This window comes from Quercus robur, chromosome 2 (genome assembly GCF_932294415.1).
Source record: "Quercus robur chromosome 2, dhQueRobu3.1, whole genome shotgun sequence".
In the NCBI taxonomy this organism is placed as follows: Eukaryota; Viridiplantae; Streptophyta; class Magnoliopsida; order Fagales; family Fagaceae; genus Quercus; species Quercus robur.
In genome coordinates, this window is record NC_065535.1 from 69288757 (window position 1) to 69309933 (window position 21177).

General features: G+C 39.9%; 2 protein-coding genes across 2 annotated transcripts; both read right to left on the bottom strand.

Moving 5' to 3' along the window:
• Window positions 1-861: 861 nt before the first annotated feature.
• On the bottom strand, window positions 862-3769 carry LOC126714742 (28 kDa ribonucleoprotein, chloroplastic-like). Its single transcript, XM_050415030.1, has 4 exons — window positions 3130-3769; window positions 2918-3019; window positions 1788-2066; window positions 862-1156 (listed from the first exon to the last, which is right to left on the bottom strand). The coding sequence occupies exons 1-4, from the start codon at window positions 3610-3612 to the stop codon at window positions 1085-1087; spliced, it is 936 nt and encodes a 311-aa protein (XP_050270987.1). The 5' UTR covers window positions 3613-3769; the 3' UTR covers window positions 862-1084.
• A 4761-nt stretch (window positions 3770-8530) lies between these two features.
• LOC126714744 (uncharacterized) lies at window positions 8531-11240 on the bottom strand. Its single transcript, XM_050415031.1, has 2 exons — window positions 10624-11240; window positions 8531-8979 (listed from the first exon to the last, which is right to left on the bottom strand). Exons 1-2 carry the CDS (start codon window positions 11170-11172, stop codon window positions 8659-8661), a joined length of 870 nt encoding a protein of 289 aa, XP_050270988.1. The 5' UTR covers window positions 11173-11240; the 3' UTR covers window positions 8531-8658.
• Between the last annotated feature and the right edge of the window lie 9937 nt (window positions 11241-21177).

The window sequence follows — 21177 nt, forward strand, 5'->3', positions numbered from 1 at the left end:
TAGGCTTAAGGCTTAACCAAGTTGTTGACACGTGGTTTCTTGGTGAAACTTTTTGGAAAGAAACTGAAACGGCACTTCATTCTCATCGTGCCCCTTTGGTGAAAGTGTTCGGAAAGAAAGGGATTCAGTTCACAGTTTACAGGCCTGAAAGCGGAAAGACAACCTGCGATTTGACATTAACACCCTAAGCAGGCTTTTACCATTCCAAATAAAAAGTTTCTGCATGCAAAATAATTTATGGTGGACTACAAAGCCCATTTGAAACCTTGAAATATACATTATTTTCAAATGCAATCCAGAATTGACAAATTAAACAGCAATTGAAACGGCACAAGCTTAGAGAAACTTGTGCGGAGCTGAAAATATTATTTAGCAGTAAAATAGACCAACTGAGACCATTTTTCAACTAATAATAATAACGAAAATGTTCCAAGGTACATGGATATATATATATATGTGTGTGTGTGTGTGTTATGTGCTTCAGAAGCCAAAACATGAGACCTCTCATTGCAAACCTTATGAAAGAAAAGATGCAGTTAGAAACTTAGAATTACAGTTTTACCTGAAAAGAGAAACGAGAGAAGAAAGAGGAGTGGTATAAAGACCATCAATATTAATCAAAGGAGAGATGGGTCATGCTTGATGCTTTAAATGGCCATAGTATGTAAGACATTGAGAGCAGAGAGCTGACTGCAACTTGCAAGAGCAGTGAGAAGAAAGAAAATATTCTATGTAGCCAACATGCAGCTTCAAAACACCTCATATGAAAGAGCATTATCACAGTTCCCATGAGATTTGGCATAGGATGACTTTCTTAGTAAGAGTTGACAAAATGAGGAGAATGTGACAATGGTACTCAGATTGATAAAATGTAATGACAATAGATTATGGATATCAATTCATCAACATACCAAAAAGCAAAAAGAAAAGAAATATGAATAGAGAAAATTTAATATCCTAATACAGAACTTTCCTCTTACCATCCTCGACAAAGAAAAAAACTAAAATGATGATCAAATTCCATCTTCCAAGAGAACTATACCAGGCTTGAAGAGTTAATGTAAAATCTTGAACAACAATTCTCTTAAAAAGAAAATGCGCCACGCCTTGGTCGTTCTTCAGCAACGTTTACTCTGATCGCTCTGCCCTCCAAACTCTGCCACCAGCAATGAAAAATAAAATCAGGTTGTTTGTCAACAAAAGAATCTTTAGCAAGAAGCACATTTTGCCACTACAGAGATGTGAAATCCTGTTTATTAGCAAATTAGTACTAATAATAATTATTATTAATAAACACAGGCCTAGTAATCAAGAATATTAAAAAGAAAAAGGATTTGTGTGGGAACATACGGTTTTAATTACAAAAGGATTTAAATACATTTTATTTACCCCAAAAGGACAAGTACTATAACGTGTACCATGCACCTGAATTTACATAAATAATATCCATCTTTTACCAAAACAAGTCATTTAGACATATTATCAAGATCTTCTTCCTTTATATATGGAATTAATGTCCAAAAGGACTGCTTAATTACCATGATTAAATTTCTTAAATAAAATTCAACCCAGGTTAAAAAAAATATCAATGACTACAAGATGTTCAGATAGGGAATACAAATGCAGTTGCAGATGATAATAGCACTAGATGGATTGCCCAAATGTTGGCTTTAACATAACCAACATAAAATCTGAAATAAGCATATTAAAGCATTATGGCTCCTTCCATAATCTGAAATTAAAAAACATAATTCAAATTTCTAAATGTAACAAGGTATAGAAGTTACCTGTCCATCAAGAGCAGCAATCGCATCATTCAATTCTGTCTCACTAGCCATTGTAACAAAGCCAAATCCACGTGAACGGCCTGTTTCCCGGTCATAAACTACCCTGGCATTAACCACCTTCCCATGTTCGCTAAAAACCTGCTCCAGACGAGCATCATCCACTTGCCATGGCAGGTTACCAACATAGATTCTGAATGAAGAATCATTCATTCTAGGTCGTTCTAAACGTGACCCTCTAGGAGCAGCCTTGTTTACAGTTAAAAGCCTTCCATTTAAATCCTGTTTAGAAATGTATGCTGGCGTCAGCTACTTGGATAATACAGTCACAAACACTTGATACTCAACAAGAATGGATATAATGTAAAGCTTTTATACAACCGCACGCTACTCACTAACCAATGATTGATTGAACTATCAAATTCAGCATATAAACCTCCCATTTTGAGAAATTCGACACATTTTCACTCACCTATTGGTTTCTATGCAGCTAATAAGAAAGCTCTTACAGAAATGTCTTTTAATAGAAGCAAACCAGAAGGTAGTAACAACACGCTCACTTGGACCATATAAGTGGGAGGCACTGTTTAACATTAAGCATTGCGTGATAGTGTGCCATTAGATTGCGGTTGGACCATTCCCCACACAGTATGAACATTGCCCTTCATTCTATCTCATTCTCCAAAACAAGTGTACAAGAGCACATGAACTCTTATAAGCTATTTAAACCTTTTTTTTTAATAAATAAAAATAGGAACAGTTGTCAGAAGTGAGATTTGAACTCACACCCTCTCACAACGATCAGAACTAAATTCTGGTGCATTAGCCATTTAAAGTTAAAAAATTATTCTCAATGATTACCCCAAAATTTTGGGACCAAGAGTCGGTAAATTCCATCAAGACTACAAAATCCAAAGGGGCAAAAGTGAAATTGTGGCATAAAGGTACATAAAAGGAAGCACATGAAATGTAATAGACTATATCAAGCCAAGCAAGCTCCAATTACACAATGAACTACAGAATTGAACGTGCTTATATTTGCTATATTCTAACTCAGCTATTAATTTTGTAATCATATAACATAGTTCAGACAATAAATAGATAATTCAAAACTAAAGAAAAGAGCAACTTACATAACGATGGAAGATATCCACAGCCTTCTCAGCTTCTTCAACAGTACTCATAGTTACAAACCCAAAACCTCTACTCTGGTCTGTCTCCCTATTGTAAATTACCTGTAACAAAACCAGCAAAATAATATAATTCCATGTCAGAAAATTTGCCAGCTTCCAGTATTGCTCTTGCAAACAAATAAAGAGAGAAAAAAAAAAAATGAAAACTTTACCTCAGCAATTTCAACAACCCCAGCTTGATTGAAGACCTCAGCTAGTTTCTCACTATCAACATCATAAGACAAATTACCCACAAAGAGTTTGGCCTCTTCAGATGGCTCTGGATAAAATTCTTCACCCCCACCCAAAACCCCCTCTCCAGAACTCTCTTCTTCTTCTTCACCTTCAGGCTCACTTTCATCAGAAGCAGCACTAGCCACTGTCTCCTCCAACCCTTGGCCCTCCCAACTCAAACCCTTTTCAACTTGGTTCTCTTCCCCTTCTTCTTGTTGAGCCCAGTCTGAGGTCTGAGCCACGAGTGGGACTAGTTGGAAAGGCAAAGACTTGTTTTTGAGGGAGACCCATGAAGGGAAAGATGGTGAGGATGAGAATGAGAGGTGTGTGAGCTTGGTGGGTTTTGAGGGAAGTGAGAGAAATGGGGATTGGTTTTTAGTGGTGAAGAGTGTTGGTGTGGAAATTAAACAACTTTCTGCCATTGATAATGGCTTAAAGAGAAGAGAAGAGTGGCTGCAGAAGAGAGACAGAGAGAGCGAGAGAGAGGATAAGGGGTTGTGGGGAAGGAGAGGAAAGAGGTTGTTTGAGCCACATTAAGCTTTACAAATAGGATGGTCCAAAATTCGGCCTAGGATTTGCAGATGTAGATAATTTGTCAAAATACATAATTCAGGAGTTTGGGGTTTAGATATTTTTACTTAAAATATATTTTTTACTTATTAAATAATTTTGCTATGATTTTGTTTGTACTCTTTTTTTGTCTTATTTCATAAAAATAAATTAAATATATCAAGTTAGACAGACAATCTTCTATATTTTGCTTCCTATTATTTCTACTTCTAAGCATTTTTTTTTTTTCGACACTAAAACATATATGAATTTTTTTTTAAAGAGAGAGAGAGAGACAACTTTGTCTCTTTTTTATAAATTGCATATTTTAACTTTGCATAATTCTTTTAAAAAAATTGTATGAAATTTCAATTCAATCCTGTAATTTTTTAATTATTGTCAATTTAGTTCTTCTATCTATTCTATTAGAGGGTTTGTCGTAGTGTTCAAAAACAAAATAATTTTGGTATCTTTGAATTTTTTTTATAAAAAAAATTCATTATTTTTAGAACTCCTAATAGCAAAAAGTAAAAAATTACTACAAGACATCAAGGAATAGATCATAGCTATGAAGTTTTTTTTTTGAGGGAATAGCTATGTAGAATTTTGAATAAAGTTAAAAGTGTGTAATTTATAATTTAGCCTTAAATAAATCAAACTTCTAAGATAATATGCTCCATGTTATAAACTCAAAAAAAAAAAAAAAAAAAAAAAAAACTGTGGCTTCTACCAATATCTTTTTGTAGGGTCACGCTTTTCAGGCCAAACCCAAAATGAATGGGACTTTAGACCTGTGAGCCCGGTACAATGAATTTGTAGAGAGTGAGCCAAAAAGCTAGGCTTTAGCATATGAATATTGGTCATCATGGTACTCTTTACGATCAAGTTGAGGTGGACCAGATTCATCAGAGAGGATCGGTCCTTGCCACGGTCTGGGGAGCCTTTTCTTTTCGGTGCCTCTGGTGTGTTGGGGGGTCTCCATCCCGCCCTTTCTGTCTCACTTTACTCCTTTTTATATTAGTTTCCTTCCTCCTGAATGAGGCCCCTAAGGTAGGTACTTGTCCTATCAGTCCTTCCTTCCAGTTGTTGGGAGTGGTTGTAAAGACAGAGAAGTATGGCCGTGTCAGGCACAAGGCACCGAATGTGATAATGGCAACCTTTCCTTTCAACACTTTCATTGCCCTTTTCTGTTTTAGTACTTTTCCCGCTCCGTGAGATGATAGGAAGTGTCACTACCGGTGGCAGGTTACCTCCTCCATCCTCGGCTACATTGTGCTGAGGAGGACTCTCCCCACGGCCAAGGAGAGATTTTTTCCATGGGCTGAGCCTTTGGCCCAATGTAGTCATCGACATAGGCCTACTGGTCTTTTACCCCACACAATAGCCCCTCAAAATCCTGCCATCCGGCTCCTCGGGCGGAGAGGAGGGTTTTGGTGATATTGGGCCTCTGTTTCGGCTTGCCACGTCAGGCCCTCCACTAAAGGCCAGAGCCTCTTCGTTTGCCCAAGGCGCGGTCCCAACTGCGAGACATTCTTTTAATCCATCCAAGCCACGTCCCTGTCGCTTCGGTATACAAGGCGTGCTTTAATGAGAGTTCCTTCACGAGGTGACATAAATTCAACGGTTGAAGATCACTTTGGAAATTAAGCAAGATTTATTTCGCTTGTAATTTCTTTTTGGAGATTTGGGGGAATTGATTGTCACCAAATTTGCCTCCCATATAAGAAGCACGGTGGGAGGTAATTCCCTTTATTTGCAGACCCTTTAAGCTTTCAAATTCCTAACTCTCCAATTGTGCCCAAAGTCCTCATTACTAGTGTGACTGAGCCTTAGAAGGTGAAATGGTCAAGACTAGGGTGAGGGTGAAGGAACCATACCCTCTTCAGAAGCCTTGGGTATCCTCAAGATTCAGAATAGCCTGGTCAGGGCAAGGGAGACAAAGGCTCAAGACATTTTTTCTCCTCGACAAGGTAAGAAAGGAGCCTCTTCTTCCTTCAGCCAAAATCCGAAGCGGGTGGGGGTCGCATCAGATTTTTGGTGTGACAGCACTGGGACCTCCATCCGGTGCCGTATGTCATACACGTAAGGGCTTGGATTTCCCATCACCGGTACCATCCGTGCTTGCTCGATTGCTGTTAGAACAATACTTGCTCGGTTGCTGCTAGAACAGGTATGGGGATTGGGCATCCCCGCTTCTTCCTCTCTTCCATCACTGGTGCCACCCAGGCTTGCCTAGTCGCTACTAGAGCAAGGTTGCGAACCAGGTGCCTCTACCTCTTCTTTTCTTCCCTCACTGATGCCATCCAGACTTGCCTAGTCGCTGCTAGAGCAAAATTGAAGGATCTATCGTCCCCGTGTATTCCTTCTTCTTCTTCTTTTTTCCTTAGTTAGCTTATGATTACAAGCTTGTCTAAGCCCTTTTATGTATTTTGTACTATCTCTTTTTCTAATAAAAGATGATTTTATCGTATTTTATGTATCCTTTATTTTCTGCAATAATCAGTTTGTGAATGAATGTGCCGGTGTCTTTTCTTTTGAACCGCACTTAGAACCGATGCCCTTGTCGGTAAAGAGTTATTACTTTGAACTTATCGGAACCCACGGGCACAACAACGCCGACTTTAAATAGGTTAACTATATAAGACTAACTGAGATAACAGTCATACGTTCTGTATTGCGAACGGGGTGACTGCCTGAGGACGTGTAATCTAAAATAAACTATCCGAGGGGATCGTTGGGTCCTAGGGTTCTTTCTCGCTTTTCCAATGATATCCGTAGCTTTAACTCATTTTAGGTGTTTGGTCCGAGGACCGAGGCATGACCGTACCTAGTCTAAACACTCAAAAAGGCACCCCCGTGTGTTAGCCTTCATAAGGCCGGGAGGCCGAGGACCACACGAGACCTCCATTCCGCCTAGGACTTAGGCCTTTCTTGAAGTTGCTAGTTTCCCGTAGGTTTGAGTCCGAGGACCATGCAAGATCTTGGTTCTATCTAGCACTTAGGCTCTTGGAGTGTCTAGTTTCCCCATAGGTTTAAGTCCGAGGACCATGCAAGACCTTAGTTTTGTCTAGCACTTGAGCTCTTGGAGTGTCTAGTTTCCCCATAGGTTTGAATCTAAGGACCATATAAGACCTTGGTTCTGTCTAGCACTTCGGCTCTTGGAGTCTAGTTTCCCCATAGGTTTGAGTCCGAGGACCATGCAAGACCTTGGTTCTTCAAGAGATTCCGGTTTAGCCCTCGGTTCCCCTATCCGTAGGGGATTCAGTAGACCGGAATATTATAGGTCTCAAGAGATAGCCCCTTGACAAGTGCATGGGGGCGCATATCTGATGTCCGAAGCCCTTTGAACTGCGCTGTCTAGCGATCCTCCCCTCGTAATGAATCATTTCGAAGTGTGACCAAAAACGGAGGCTAAGCTATGATGATGGCGGTGTGTTCCTGGAAATGATGGGGGGCTTCAGTGCAGCTCACATCGCTGCCAAAACTATCCTCCCAAGGGATTCTTGTAGCTTAACCATGACTAACCGTTATATTTGCCAACGCACAAGCTTTTCCCGCAGACGGCGCCAATTGTAGAGTCACGTTTTTCAGACCAAGCCCAAAATGAATGGGACTTTAGACCTGTGAGCCTAGTACAATGAATTTGTAGAGAGTGGGCCAAAGAACTAGATTTTAGCGTATGAACAACGGTCATCATGGTACTCTTTACGATCAGGTTAAAGCGAACCGGATTCATCAAAGTGGATCAATCCTTGCCACGGTCTGGGGAGCCTTTTCTTTTCGATGCCTCTGGTGTGTTGGGGGGTCTCCGCCCCGCCCTTTCTGTCTCACTTTACTCCCTTTTTATAGTAGTTTCTTTCCTCCTGAATGGGGCCCCTAGGGTAAGTACTTGTCCCATTAGCCCTTCCTTTCAGTTGTTGGGAGTGGTTGTAAGGACAGAGAGGTATGGCCGTGTCAGGCACAAGGCACCGAATGTGATAATAGCAGCCTTTCCTTTCAATACTTTCATTGTCCTTTTCTGCTTTAGTACTTTTCCCGCTCCGTGAGATGATAGAGAGTGTCACTACCGATGGCAGGTTACCTCCTCCATCCTCGGCTACATTGTGCCAAGGAGGACTCTCCCCGCGGCCAAGGAGAGATTTTTCCCTTGGGCTGGGCCTTTGGCCCAATATAGTCATCGACATGGGCCTACTGGTCTTTTACCCCACACACTTTTGTAACAATGAAATGTTACTAAAACGTTTATTGTGGCAACTAGCTTCCCTCTGGGCCCTGGTTTTCGCCTCTACAAGTTCCTCATTAGAGAAAAGAAGATTTTCCCTATGCCTATTGGGATTTTTTTTTTTTTTTTCCTCAAAATTTATATATGCTTACTGACACAACTTTGTTTCTAGCACATGGATTTTTCACTATAACAAAACATAATAACAAAACCCTTTAAAGCCCCTAAACATTATAATTGTTCGTTCATCCATTTTTGTTTTTAAATTTTTTAGTAGCACATTGCAGAGATCCGACTGAACCCCCAAAAAGAAAAGGGAGGGGCTGATTTAGTGATTTTAGAGAGGTCTACAATCAAATTTATCGAAACACATCATATTTGTGTGCGTTTCAAAATGCTCAGATGTCAGATGCATCATGACCAATTCAGGAGTTGAAAATTACCAAAAAAATAATTTGATGCACTTGTATATATTAAACTACTTTTAGATTTAATTTTATGATAGCTATATTGCTAGAGCAAAAGCCATTACTTTTTTTTTAATTCCAAAAGGCATGTCAATATATTAATTAGACTCAAAAGAAATAAATAATTCAAAAATTTTGGAGAGTGAGTGACACGTATACATGGCTAAAGGCACAAACATATAGTATATGCTCCAATGCAGATGTTCCATATAAAAAGGCTAAGCACATGTTCATTCATATGTTGGTCTGAAGTTCTTATAAGCTATCACTGAATAGAAAGGGTCAGATCCAGACAACAATCCCAGCAGCTTCCTGATCCAACTGAATGGTGATTTGTCCTCTTGAGCACCACCAGTAGCTGGTAACTTTCGAATAATTTCTGGTTGAGTGAATCCTTCCACACATTGGAAGTACTGCACTACTAGTTGGACCCTGCCATATCCAGTCGCATCTCTCCATGCACTTATGGCTTTCTCGTAGAACAATCGATTGCTAAAGCTCACAATGAATGCCCCTCCTGGCCTTAGCACCCGAAACACCTCTGCAAATACCTGCAAATTGCAATGATGTTAGTCAATAGTTTTCTTCTCCTTCAATTTTAGTTCTGAGTTGGCTGCTGAATACCCTTTCACCAGTTTAATCTATTAACCATGTCTCTCTTTGGTTTCAGTTGTAATTTTCAATATGTGATTGCTTTTCAGGGTTGATGTTTGCAAGCATGCGGATCATGTCAGACGAGAATTTTTATAGGATTGTAACACTGGTTGCATATTCTTTGGTTTTGGGGCGTGGGGGGAGGGTGATTATGAAAGAACTGTTACATGAACTAGAACATTGCAGTACATTATGTTGAGTTTTTTGCTGCTCAAGTCTTGTCAGAATAAATAAATTTTACACTATGGAAGAGAGTATCTTTTGAAATTAGTCCCACTACACTCAAGCAGAATACACAAAGGAGTTCTTTTTGAAAAATAAGTTTTATTGATACTTAACACATTACACAATTTTCTACACACCACACACTCTTTGCACTTCTACCATTGCTACTTATAACTACACTTGCCAGTAAAGCTTCATAAAGAATACAGGAAAGACAACTAACCTATACTGTAATCCAAAACAAAGGAGACAAGAAAATAAAAGAATGATACATTTCAGTGAATGGCATTCATGTTTGAAGCCAGACTTATTTCACCCTTTGATAGTCAAAGACAACAACTCAACAACTAAAGTGAGAAATTTCCTGTTTGAGTTGGAAGAGGCTCCAAAGGCAATAAACATTTAAGCCATGAACTCAGCTTCTGCCACAAGTTACAAGTATGATTACTATTCCCTGTTGAAAGATAACAACCAGAAACTGGCATTTGTTGTTTTAATTAGAAGACCAACATTTTTGGGGACTGGAAAGAGATGTATAAAAAAAATGTTGTTCAAAAGTGAGGGAGAAGTAATTTGGTGAGGCTCCAAAGATGGAGAATAATTTTGATTTGGGGAAGGGGATTGGGAGTGCACAGATAAGCTATAGATTAGGATTTGGAAACTGAGAAACTTGAGAAAAGAAATCCCTCCACTTCTGGAGTTTACCTGAAGGAAATCTTCTTAGTAAATTAGTATGGTGATTTTTTCTTTATATAGAAAATTAGTATTGTGATTTGTGCAGCCAGTGCTGTTAGCATTTCCTTGCTGAGTGGGACGACTGAAGCTTATATGCTAGCCTTGGAAGATCTAGGAAATGCTACTGAAACAAACCAAAAAACTAAAATCGGGGCTCTATCATTACTATTAATTGGTTGAAAACTCCACGAGAATTCAAGAGGCACAAAGCCCAGTTCAACCTAGCAAGCTGTAAGATCAATGTCCACATCATAGAACTAAAAGTTTCGATATAATTTAGTGACATTGAAGGAATAATCAATCATCCAACTTCATTACACTAAAACATATATTAGTATGTACAGTTTAAGGTAGTTTTACAAGTGTATGACCACAGAATTTTTGGTGCTAGCTTACCAATAACTCAACTGTAAAAAGTGAAAATTTTTCTCTTGTAAAAGATGTCCCCATTTCAGGATCAGTAGTGTAGAGAGCAATTTGATTAAAGTTTCAGAGTGATCAAAGTTTTTTCAGTGCATGGCATGCTTGTATGCCTATAATTAAGACACTACAAAAAGACTTCTTTTTTCTTATGATCTTACCTTCTCTGGCTGTTGAAGATACTGTACACTCACAGTGCATAGCACTGCATCAAAGCTACAACTTTCCAATTCAAGCTTTTGATCCTGATTGAGATCCTTCACAAAGAAATAGTCCAGCTGAGAGTTCTTTGCAAGCTCTTGTGCATTTAGTCCATGTCCCACCACTTTTTTGTATGTTACTTCCTTAGGTAGATGGCTAATCCATGAACTCATGAGGTCAAGAATTTCCCAACTTGGTCTCAACCTTTCTTTATAGATATTGGTCAATGTGGATATAAATCCATCATCAACATGGGTCACAAACCTTGGATAAGCATAGAATTCTCGGTCCGGGTAGGTGTTTAGTTTTGATCTACCTTCTTGGGTCAGAACAAGGCGTTTGATTTTGCCTGCTGAGGATTGTTTAGGTTGCTTGCCTTCATTTAAAGTGTTTGCAATTTGGAATGGAAGGATTTTGGTTTTGTATAACGTAGAAGAGGTGGTATGTGAGTGTAAATTGGTTGGAACATATTGGTGCCATGGCTTGGAGTTTGGATGAAAGGTGAGCATGTGTAATGAAGTTTTTCAAATAAGACTGTGTGGGTGTGTTTTAACAAAAATTTGCAAATTGTTGGAGATAACATGTTAATGGTTGTGAGAAATTGTAGAATCATATTTGCGGCCTAATTGGTTGTTGGGCTTATGCATACTGTATTGACTGGCCCACAGTTGTCCATTTGGGCGCAATCATAGCTAGTGGTATGCTTAGTGACATTAAAAATGCCACACTCACTCGAGATATGACACAGTACACATTGTTCAATGGTTGATGCACACAAACACAATTAGTTAATATCATAATGAAATTTTTTATTTATAAGGAAGTGGTGCTTTAGTTTTTGCCCAAACCATTTCAAATTATAAATTTTTGGTTAATGATTTAGCTTTTGCCCAAACCATTTCAAATTATAAATTTATGGTTAATGATTATTATAATTGGGTTGAAATCATTATTTTTTAACTTAATAGCTTAAAATTTTGATTCTTTTATTTGTATTTTCAAGAAAAAAAAAAAAAGATTGTTATATTAAATGAATGTTAGTTTGGATTTTCAAGGAAAAAAAAAAAATTTGTTCATACTTCAGCCCCCCTCAATGGAAACTCCTGGCTCCGTCCCTGATCTTACTGGGCCACTTGTCCGAAGTGGAGAAATGAAAATCACTTAATCGAAAAGCACCAATGTGGTACTAGCCTAAACTTCTCTTAAACTAAAATTAGAACTTACAAAATCCAAAAATACTAAAAATAATGGAGTTTCTAGAGTTTTTCACCCATACATTGGATTGGGTGTTATATGGGGTTTATTTAAGAGGTTTATGATCATCTCTTCTATGATTTTTTCCATTTTTCGGAGTCATGGCATAAGTATAATTGGTACTGTGACATTTATGAAAAATGAGAATCTCAGGATTTGTACCCATAACTAATTAAGATTTTAGATTCATTCATTACAAAAATCTATTGAAAAGATACACTTTATTTTTTGGAATATGGTATTGTTTATAAAAAATTTCATGGAATGTAGACTTGAGTTAGATAATTTTTATATGGCTTGAAAATAATCCAAAATTGGAGAGGCGGTAGACACAAAGTTACAGTGGATTTGGTTTCTATTTGTACAATTCTGGGGCAACAAACAAAAAAAATTAAAATTTGAGGTATGCCATCACTATTTAACTGCTGGTTGAAAGCTTCAAACTGGAAAGAGAATGAAATCTAGAGGCACAAAGCCCAGCACTGCCTTAGCAAGTTGTTGAATCAGTATACATCATATAACAGAAACTATCAATTTAACTTGGTGACAAAGAAGGATTGGATTAAAGTTAGATATTGCAGAGATTTATGTATTAGTATGTACCGTCTAAGGTAATTTTACAAAATTGATGGTGGGTTTGACAGTAAAAAAATTTAGTGTTAGTTTATGTTTTTTGATAAATGAGTAAGCCCATTAAATAATTTAGTGTCCAACCGTGAGTTATGTCACTCCACTTCAAAACTAATTAGTGACGAGAAAGACATGCTCGAGTCTTTTATGACATTTGACATATATACGTGCTTGTATGCCTTTAACTAGAACGCTACAAACGTACTCATCCTGAGTACATATCTGACCTTGGCTGTTGAAGATACTTCACACTCATGGTGCATAACAGTGCATATCAAAGCTCCTGACCTTGATTTAGATTATTCACTATGCATAGGTTTTTCTTTTAACCAAATTAAGGCAATTAATCATTTTGTTGGAGAGAGAGAGAGAGAGAGAGAGAGGTTTTGAATAATGTAGAAGAGGTGGTATGTGAGTGAAAATTGGTTGGAACATATTGTTGCCATGGCTTGGAGTTTGGATGAAATGTGAGCATGTGTAATGAAGTTTTTCAAATAAGACTGTGTAAACAAAAAGATGCAAATTGTTGGAGATAACATGTTCAGGGTTGTGAGAAATTGTAGCTTCATATTTGAGGCTAACTAGTTGTTGGGCCATAAGTGGGCTTAGCCATACTGTATTTACTGGCCCAATTTGGGCCCAATTGTAACAACAGACCCACGTTTACACAACCCATCTTTCTCCCTTGCAAACTATTCTCTCTGCAAGTTTTACAGGCCCCATCCTTGGAAGATAATGAAGTAGTACAATAGAAAGAAAAATAATGAAAATAATCACAATCATGCTATTAAAAATAAGACTAGATTTTATTTTCAAATGATATTTATTTATTGATATTTAATTATAAAAAAAAATGCTAAACTTAAAATTATTGTCTTATTGTATAGAGTTTTAGAGAATTATTTTAGTAAATATGAAATTACCTCTTTTGTGTGATGTAGAACTCTCTTTGAGCAAGCTTGAATGAGACCAGTGGCGACTCCAGGATTTTTTTATAGGGAGGTCAATAGTGTCTTGAGCTAAGATTTTGTTGTGGGGAGTAAAAAAATAAAATGATTATTACTTTTTTTTTGCATATACAATTGTCATATTACATACACTAATTTAACATAATATTCTAAATAGTATACAATACAACTATACTGTACAATAGTCTTAAAAAATAATTAATAGTTTAAAGATTAGTAAGAAAACAACAATTGAATGCATAAATAAATAAAAATAAATAACTAACCATAATATTTGTCAAATTAATAATAATTTATTATAATCATATGTAATATCAATTAAATAAAAATATATGATAAAGAAGAATAGTAACACACCTAAGAGTATGTCTGGGAGTAAACGTGATATTAAGGAAAAAAATAGTAACTTATATAAGATTATGCTTTTGAAATGTATGGATTTTTAACCACACACGTGGTCATTCTCTTGGAATTTGAGCAAACACTAAAAGACTTTTTGGACTCGAAAAACTATAGAACACTTATCAAACTAACTATTTTTTTTTTTTTTTTGAGAAAGAAGACAAAGATGTTTTATTAAGGCAGGCTAGATAAATCTGCCTGGAAAACTGATACAAGGTCTGGTGGGATGTCACCCATCCAAACGGTCATAACAGGTAGACCTTTTGCCTTACGAGCTAGGGAGTGGGCCAGCTTATTGCACTGGCGTCGTGCCCAGGATACAGAAAAAGTTGTAAAAAAGGAACTGAGGAATAAAATATCATTTATAAGATGACCATGCTGTGCTAAACTTCTACCTCTGTTTTTCAAAGCTTTAAACAGAGGTTCATTGTCGCCTTCCAGAACGATGTCTTCTAGTCCGAGTTCCAGTGCAAGCTCCGTCGCTCTCCGTGCTGCAAGTGCTTCGGTCTCGATCACAGTGGCTGGCAAAGGTATTTGTTGCGTCAGTGAGACCAGTGCGTGACCTTCACTATTCCGTATTACAATTCCCAGTCCAGCTGTATTGTCTTCAACGAATATTGCCGCGTCGTAGTTTATCTTGTATCGTTGAGCTTCCGGCGAAGACCAGGCCATCTGATGTTGACCCCGGTGCAGAGATGGATTCGCTGAAGGTGCGAGAGCTTCGAGTTGTCTTTCCCGAGCATGCTCTGTTATTTTGTCTAAGGGCAGAGCTGTTTTGCCGAGGCGAAGATTGTTGCGGCGATTCCATAGGTTCCATATGACAAGAGAGAATAGTTCCGGGTCCTTATTACCTGCAAAAACAAAACCCATAACGTCAGTGAAACTTTTGCTACCCTTGAGTGCTTCATGATTCCATATTGGAGTTTGATTCCATAAGGAACTCAGCACTGGGCAGCCATACAGAGCGTGGACCGTGTCTTCTTGGTGCACTCTGCAGATATCACACAAACCATCAGAGGTGATTTTACGGCGAGCCAGGTTCACTTTAGTGGGTAAGGAATTTAAGCATGCACGCCAGATCAGGTTTTTAACCTTATTTGGCACCTCCAAACTCCATACTTTACTCCAGAGAGGTTTCATGGCTTCAGCATTCGAGGGTCCCGGCTGTTGGAGTGTGTTTGCTTCGAATAAGAACCTGTACCCTGATTTAACAGAGTATTCTCCGTCCGGATTAAAAGGCCAAATCAGGACATCTTCTTGAATGGAGCGACACAGAGGAATATTCTTAATGGTAGCTGCTTCAAAGTCATAGAAGAGTCGGTCAAGCATATCATCTTTCCACGTTCTGTTCAATGGGTCAATCAAGTCACTCACCCAGACAGTACCATCCCCATCCGGTTTTGGTGTTAAAATTCTGGGTTTGTGTTTCACAGGGAGCCAATTATCTCCCCACACCCGTATTGAAGTTCCCGTACCTATTCTCCACACCGCTCCACGCTTTATTACCTCCCTTCCTTTTAATATGCTTTTCCAAGCATATGAAGCATTACTTGGGGATCTTGCTTCCATCACAGAGGTATTGGGAAAAAACTTGGCTTTGAAAACCTTGTAGAACAATGATTGGGTGTCATGCAGAAGTCTCCACGTTTGTTTTGCCAAGAGTGCATCATTAAACATGGCTAAATCTTTGAAGCCCATGCCTCCTTGTGATTTAGGCTTACATAATTCCGACCATTTCACCCAATGAATCTTTCGATTATCACCTCTTTGACCCCAAAAAAATTTGCGAATTAAGGCCTCAATCTCATTGCACAAAGTGAGTGGTAACTTAAAACAAGACATGGTGTAAGTGGGGAGAGCTTGTGCGACAGCTTTAATAAGAATTTCTCTACCCGCTTGAGATAAGAGCTTCGACTCCCATCCTTGTAGTTTCTTCCAAATTTGTTGCTTTATGTGGGTGAAGCTCTCAGTCTTGTTTCTACCCACTAGGGAGGGGAGACCCAAATACTTCTCATATTGTTGAACTACCGTTACTCCAAGCATATCCTTGATCCTATCTTGGATATCAGTATTGGTGGACTTGCTAAAAAAGAGTGTGGTTTTAGCTCGGTTTATTTGTTGACCAGAGGCACGCTCGTATTTAGCAAGAATGTTCAACAAAGCTTGGCATTCATTCTCCATAGCCCTACAAAAGATTAAGCTATCATCAGCAAAAAGTAAATGGGTAAGTTTAGGACCGTTACGACTGATTGATACTCCGCGAATATCACCATGTGTTACTGCTTTATTTATCAATCCATGCAGCCCCTCTGTGCACATGAGGAAAAGGTATGGGGATAAGGGATCCCCTTGTCTAAGACCCCTTGATGGTGTGATGTGACCGTGGGGTTCCCCATTTATCAACACCGAATATGAAGCCGTAGTGATGCATGCCATCATCAGTTTCACCCATCTCTCTTGGAAACCCATTTTCACCAAGACTCTCTCCATAAAAGACCACTCTACCCGGTCATATGCCTTACTCATATCGAGCTTCAAGGCCATAAATCCTGTCTTCCCTTTATTATGATTTCTCATGTAGTGCAGTGTTTCAAAGGCCACCAGAATGTTATCTGAAATCAAACGATTAGACATAAAAGCACTTTGGTGTTCTGAAATGAGATGAGGCATAATAATTTTCAATCTATTAGCCAGAACTTTTGAGAAGATTCTATAAAGCACATTACTCAAGCTTATTGGCCTAAATTGAGACACATATTCTGGATTCTTAACTTTCGGTATCAAAGTGATAAAAGAGTGGCAAAGTGATTGCGGGAGCACACCACTATTGAGATAGTGCAAAATGGAGTGAGTAACATCAGACCCAATCAAAGACCAATAGTTTTGGTAAAACAGAGGGGGCATACCGTCGGGGCCGGGAGATTTAAGGGGAGCCATCTGCTTTATTGCCACCTCCACCTCTTCAATAGTAAACTCCCTGTCAAGCTGAACATTCATGTCGGGGGTAACCACATATGGGATAACGTCAATCACTTCGGTCAGGTCATTTGGCTCAGCGGATGAGAATAGATTCTGGTAGAAATCAAGAATAGTAGTATTCACTTGTTCTTGCCCACCACACCAGTTACCCGTGGCATCTCGTAACTTAGTAATGTAATTCCGTCGGCGACGTTGTGAAGCTTTGCTGTGAAAGAATTTTGTATTACGGTCACCATCTCTAAGCCACATTACTCTTGAGCGCTGGCCCCACATCTTTGCTTCCTTATCCAGCAACTGGTTAACTTCCCTTTCTAACCACTTCATACGGGTTGAGTTTCCAGTCCGAGCTGTCTCATTTTCTGCCTGCTTGAGTTGCTTACGCTTTGTTTCAAGGTCTCTTCTAACACTTCCAAAACATTTTTTACTCCACCTAGTCAGCTCCCTTCCGCACTTATCTATTTTATTGAGAACCCTGGTGTCCCACGGGTCTACAACTCTCTCCCTCCACACGGCCTCAACTGTAGTAGTGCACCCTTCATCCGTAAGCCACATTTGTTCAAATCTAAATGGTTTGTGGAAACTCGAATCCATCCCTTCCGGAGTTATCCACAACGGTTTGTGGTCAGAGGTTGTAACATCTAGATGGTGGATTTTTGTACCCGGGAATCTAGTGAACCAATCTGTGGTGGCTAAACCTCTATCAAGTCTCTCAAAGACTGTATAATCTGTAAAGTGTTTATGCCAAGTGTACGGGAAACCCACGTATCCCAAATCCATGAAACTACAATCATCAAGAGCATCCCGAAAGAGTTGCATCTGTGAATGTGGCCGGGTTCTTCCCCCTAATTTTTCCGATTGCCGAGTGATCTCATTGAAATCTCCAGCACATAACCACGGTGAAGTTCTCCTCATTTTCAAGTTCCTCAGCTTATCCCATGATTCATGTCTTTTTTGGGTGTCTGGTTCACCGTAGAAACCGGTGAATCTCCATTCCTCAGGTGTATTTTTATTAATTATGGTGTCTATATGGTTCGGGGAGAAAGTTTCAATATCCAGGTTGAATTCTTCCTTCCAAAATAGTGCTAGACCACCTGCTTTATTTCTTCTTGGAACCTCAAACAGATTCTTGAATTGAATTCTTCTTTGCACTTGTTCTAGCCTAGCTTTATCTGTCCATGTTTCGGCTATAAACACAACAGAGGGATCTTTTGCCCACACCAGTTCTGCAAGCTGATCAACTGTCAATGGGTTCCCAAGCCCACGACAGTTCCACACTAGGAGACTCATTGCTTCTGGCAGGGCTGTTGAACAGCCTCTGCCAATATCTGAACATTTTCCTTACCAAGCTGAGAAACCGCCATTTTCTTGTTGGGTAACCCAGTATGGTCTGCATGGTTGTTTGCTGGCCTCTTTTGTCCCAGAATGTCAAGTGTGTCCGAGGGTGGTACCCCTCCATTTCTGAGTAAACGTTTCCAGGTTGTAAGGTTGGTTTTGTTTTGTGGAGTTACGTTTAGGATGGAAGTATCAGAGAGAGGTTTGGGTGGTGTAAGTGTCGAGGTAGAATTTTTGAAGGGAGTGGCATGGTATTGTGTTGGTATGGTATCATGGGTTAACGTGGGATTAGCTTTTTTTGGAGATATTTTCATGTTGGAGGCATCAGAGAGAGGTTTGGGTGGTGTAAGTGTCGTGGTGGAGTTTTTTAAGGGAATAGCATGGTACTGTGTAGTTATGGAATTATGGGTTAACGTGGGGTTAGCTTTTTTGTGTGAAGGTACTGTCAGGTTGGAAATATCAGAGAGAGGGATAGGTGGTGTTGGTGACGTGTTAGGACATTTGGGATGAGAGGTGGGGTCATGTAAGTCATGGGTATTTTGGAATGACGTAGTATGTATTTTGGTATGAGAGGTGGGGTCATTTGTTTTTGGGATATTATGGGGTGACGTGGGGTGGGTGATATTTTGGGTTGGGATATTATGGGAGTTATTTTCAGGCAGAGGCAAATCATATTTGCTTAGATCGCGGTCTATATCTTCAAGAACAGTCTGGAAATCATTCATGTGAGTAGAGTGCGGCATAAATTCCGGGTTTGATGGAGACAAGTTTGCAGTGGCCTTACCAGCAAGGGAAGTATCTTCTGCCTGCGGATTTGACGCCATTTCCGAGTCTGTACTTTCCATCTCGGGCTGTGTTGCCTTTTCAAACCGGTTTGACTTCTCAGTCACTGGCGCGTGACGGGTGGGTCGCTGGGAATGTTCTCCGGTCTGCTTGGCTGCCTTCGACGCGTAAAAGCCCGGGACTGAGAGCACCGATTTGCTCTTTCCATTAAACGGCGAAGCCTTGATCCATGATCCATACCGTTTCTCCGATTCAGGTAACGTCCCTTCACTTTCGATCCATAGATCGCAGTCTTTATCACTGTGCGTCAAGCATCCGCACCAGTAACACAGGTTAGGAAGTCGTTCGTATTTGAAAGTGACCCATTGCTCCCTACTGTCATCAAAGGCTATCACACGCCCCCTGCACAGGGGCTGAGATATGTCCACTAACACCCGGACCCTCATAAAACTCCCCCCGTCCTCTGTTGGAGCATTCTGCAAGTGGCACACCTGACCGGCTGTCTCACACAGCCCCTCTGCCACTTTGTTGTTCATGAACCTCACCGGAATCCCATGCACCTGAACCCAAAAATGAGTGAGGTTAAAGGACAGATTTTCAACTTCAGAGTCCGCTTCGTACCGTTGCAGAATCATAAGATTTTTATCGTAGCTCCATGGTTCGTTTGCAAGGATATTTTCAACGTCAGTTTTACTGTCAAAAATGAATAGTACAATATGGTTTCCAAGATTTTTCAATCGGAAACCATTTTTGGATCGCCATAAAGGTTGAAAAGTAGCTGCAATGGCGTCCATATTTAAGGCTCTTTTTGTTAAGAATTTGGCTGCGATAATATACTCCGTCGTAGCCAAATCTGATCTCATCTGAAACTTGGGACCTTCCCGTTGAGAAAGAGAGAGTCCGTTCCATTTTTTTGTGAGTTCGTCCATGGAGGTAAAGTACAGTGTTTCCCAAAGACCCAAGAAAAAAAAAAAAAAAACCAACAAACCTTAGTGTAAACTTGTTACTCTAAGGGACAGAGGCACCTCCAAAGAGGGACGACACTTCTACGGTCTAGGAGAAGTTAGAGTTTCTAACTTTCACTAGTAGCCGAGAAACTTGTTGAGTCCGAGGACCATGCAAGACCTTGGTTCTTCAAGAGATTCCGGTTTAGCCCTCGGTTCCCCTATCCGTAGGGGATTCAGTAGACCGGAATATTATAGGTCTCAAGAGATAGCCCCTTGACAAGTGCATGGGGGCGCATATCTGATGTCCGAAGCCCTTTGAACTGCGCTGTCTAGCGATCCTCCCCTCGTAATGAATCATTTCGAAGTGTGACCAAAAACGGAGGCTAAGCTATGATGATGGCGGTGTGTTCCTGGAAATGATGGGGGGCTTCAGTGCAGCTCACATCGCTGCCAAAACTATCCTCCCAAGGGATTCTTGTAGCTTAACCATGACTAACCGTTATATTTGCCAACGCACAAGCTTTTCCCGCAGACGGCGCCAATTGTAGAGTCACGTTTTTCAGACCAAGCCCAAAATGAATGGGACTTTAGACCTGTGAGCCTAGTACAATGAATTTGTAGAGAGTGGGCCAAAGAACTAGATTTTAGCGTATGAACAACGGTCATCATGGTACTCTTTACGATCAGGTTAAAGCGAACCGGATTCATCAAAGTGGATCAATCCTTGCCACGGTCTGGGGAGCCTTTTCTTTTCGATGCCTCTGGTGTGTTGGGGGGTCTCCGCCCCGCCCTTTCTGTCTCACTTTACTCCCTTTTTATAGTAGTTTCTTTCCTCCTGAATGGGGCCCCTAGGGTAAGTACTTGTCCCATTAGCCCTTCCTTTCAGTTGTTGGGAGTGGTTGTAAGGACAGAGAGGTATGGCCGTGTCAGGCACAAGGCACCGAATGTGATAATAGCAGCCTTTCCTTTCAATACTTTCATTGTCCTTTTCTGCTTTAGTACTTTTCCCGCTCCGTGAGATGATAGAGAGTGTCACTACCGATGGCAGGTTACCTCCTCCATCCTCGGCTACATTGTGCCAAGGAGGACTCTCCCCGCGGCCAAGGAGAGATTTTTCCCTTGGGCTGGGCCTTTGGCCCAATATAGTCATCGACATGGGCCTACTGGTCTTTTACCCCACACACTTTTGTAACAATGAAATGTTACTAAAACGTTTATT

Excerpts from the sequence above, each read along its gene's own strand:
- LOC126714744 (XM_050415031.1), bottom strand. The coding sequence starts at position 11,172 with ATGCTCACCTTTCATCCAAACTCCAAGCCATGGCACCAATATGTTCCA. Across the intron at positions 8,980-10,623 it reads ATCTTCAACAGCCAGAGAAG|GTATTTGCAGAGGTGTTTCG; the intron begins GTAAGATCATAA and ends TGCAATTTGCAG.
- LOC126714742 (XM_050415030.1), bottom strand. The coding sequence starts at position 3,612 with ATGGCAGAAAGTTGTTTAATTTCCACACCAACACTCTTCACCACTAAA. Across the intron at positions 2,067-2,917 it reads TGGATATCTTCCATCGTTAT|GATTTAAATGGAAGGCTTTT; the intron begins GTAAGTTGCTCT and ends ATTTCTAAACAG. Across the intron at positions 1,157-1,787 it reads TTGCTGCTCTTGATGGACAG|AGTTTGGAGGGCAGAGCGAT; the intron begins GTAACTTCTATA and ends TGCTGGTGGCAG.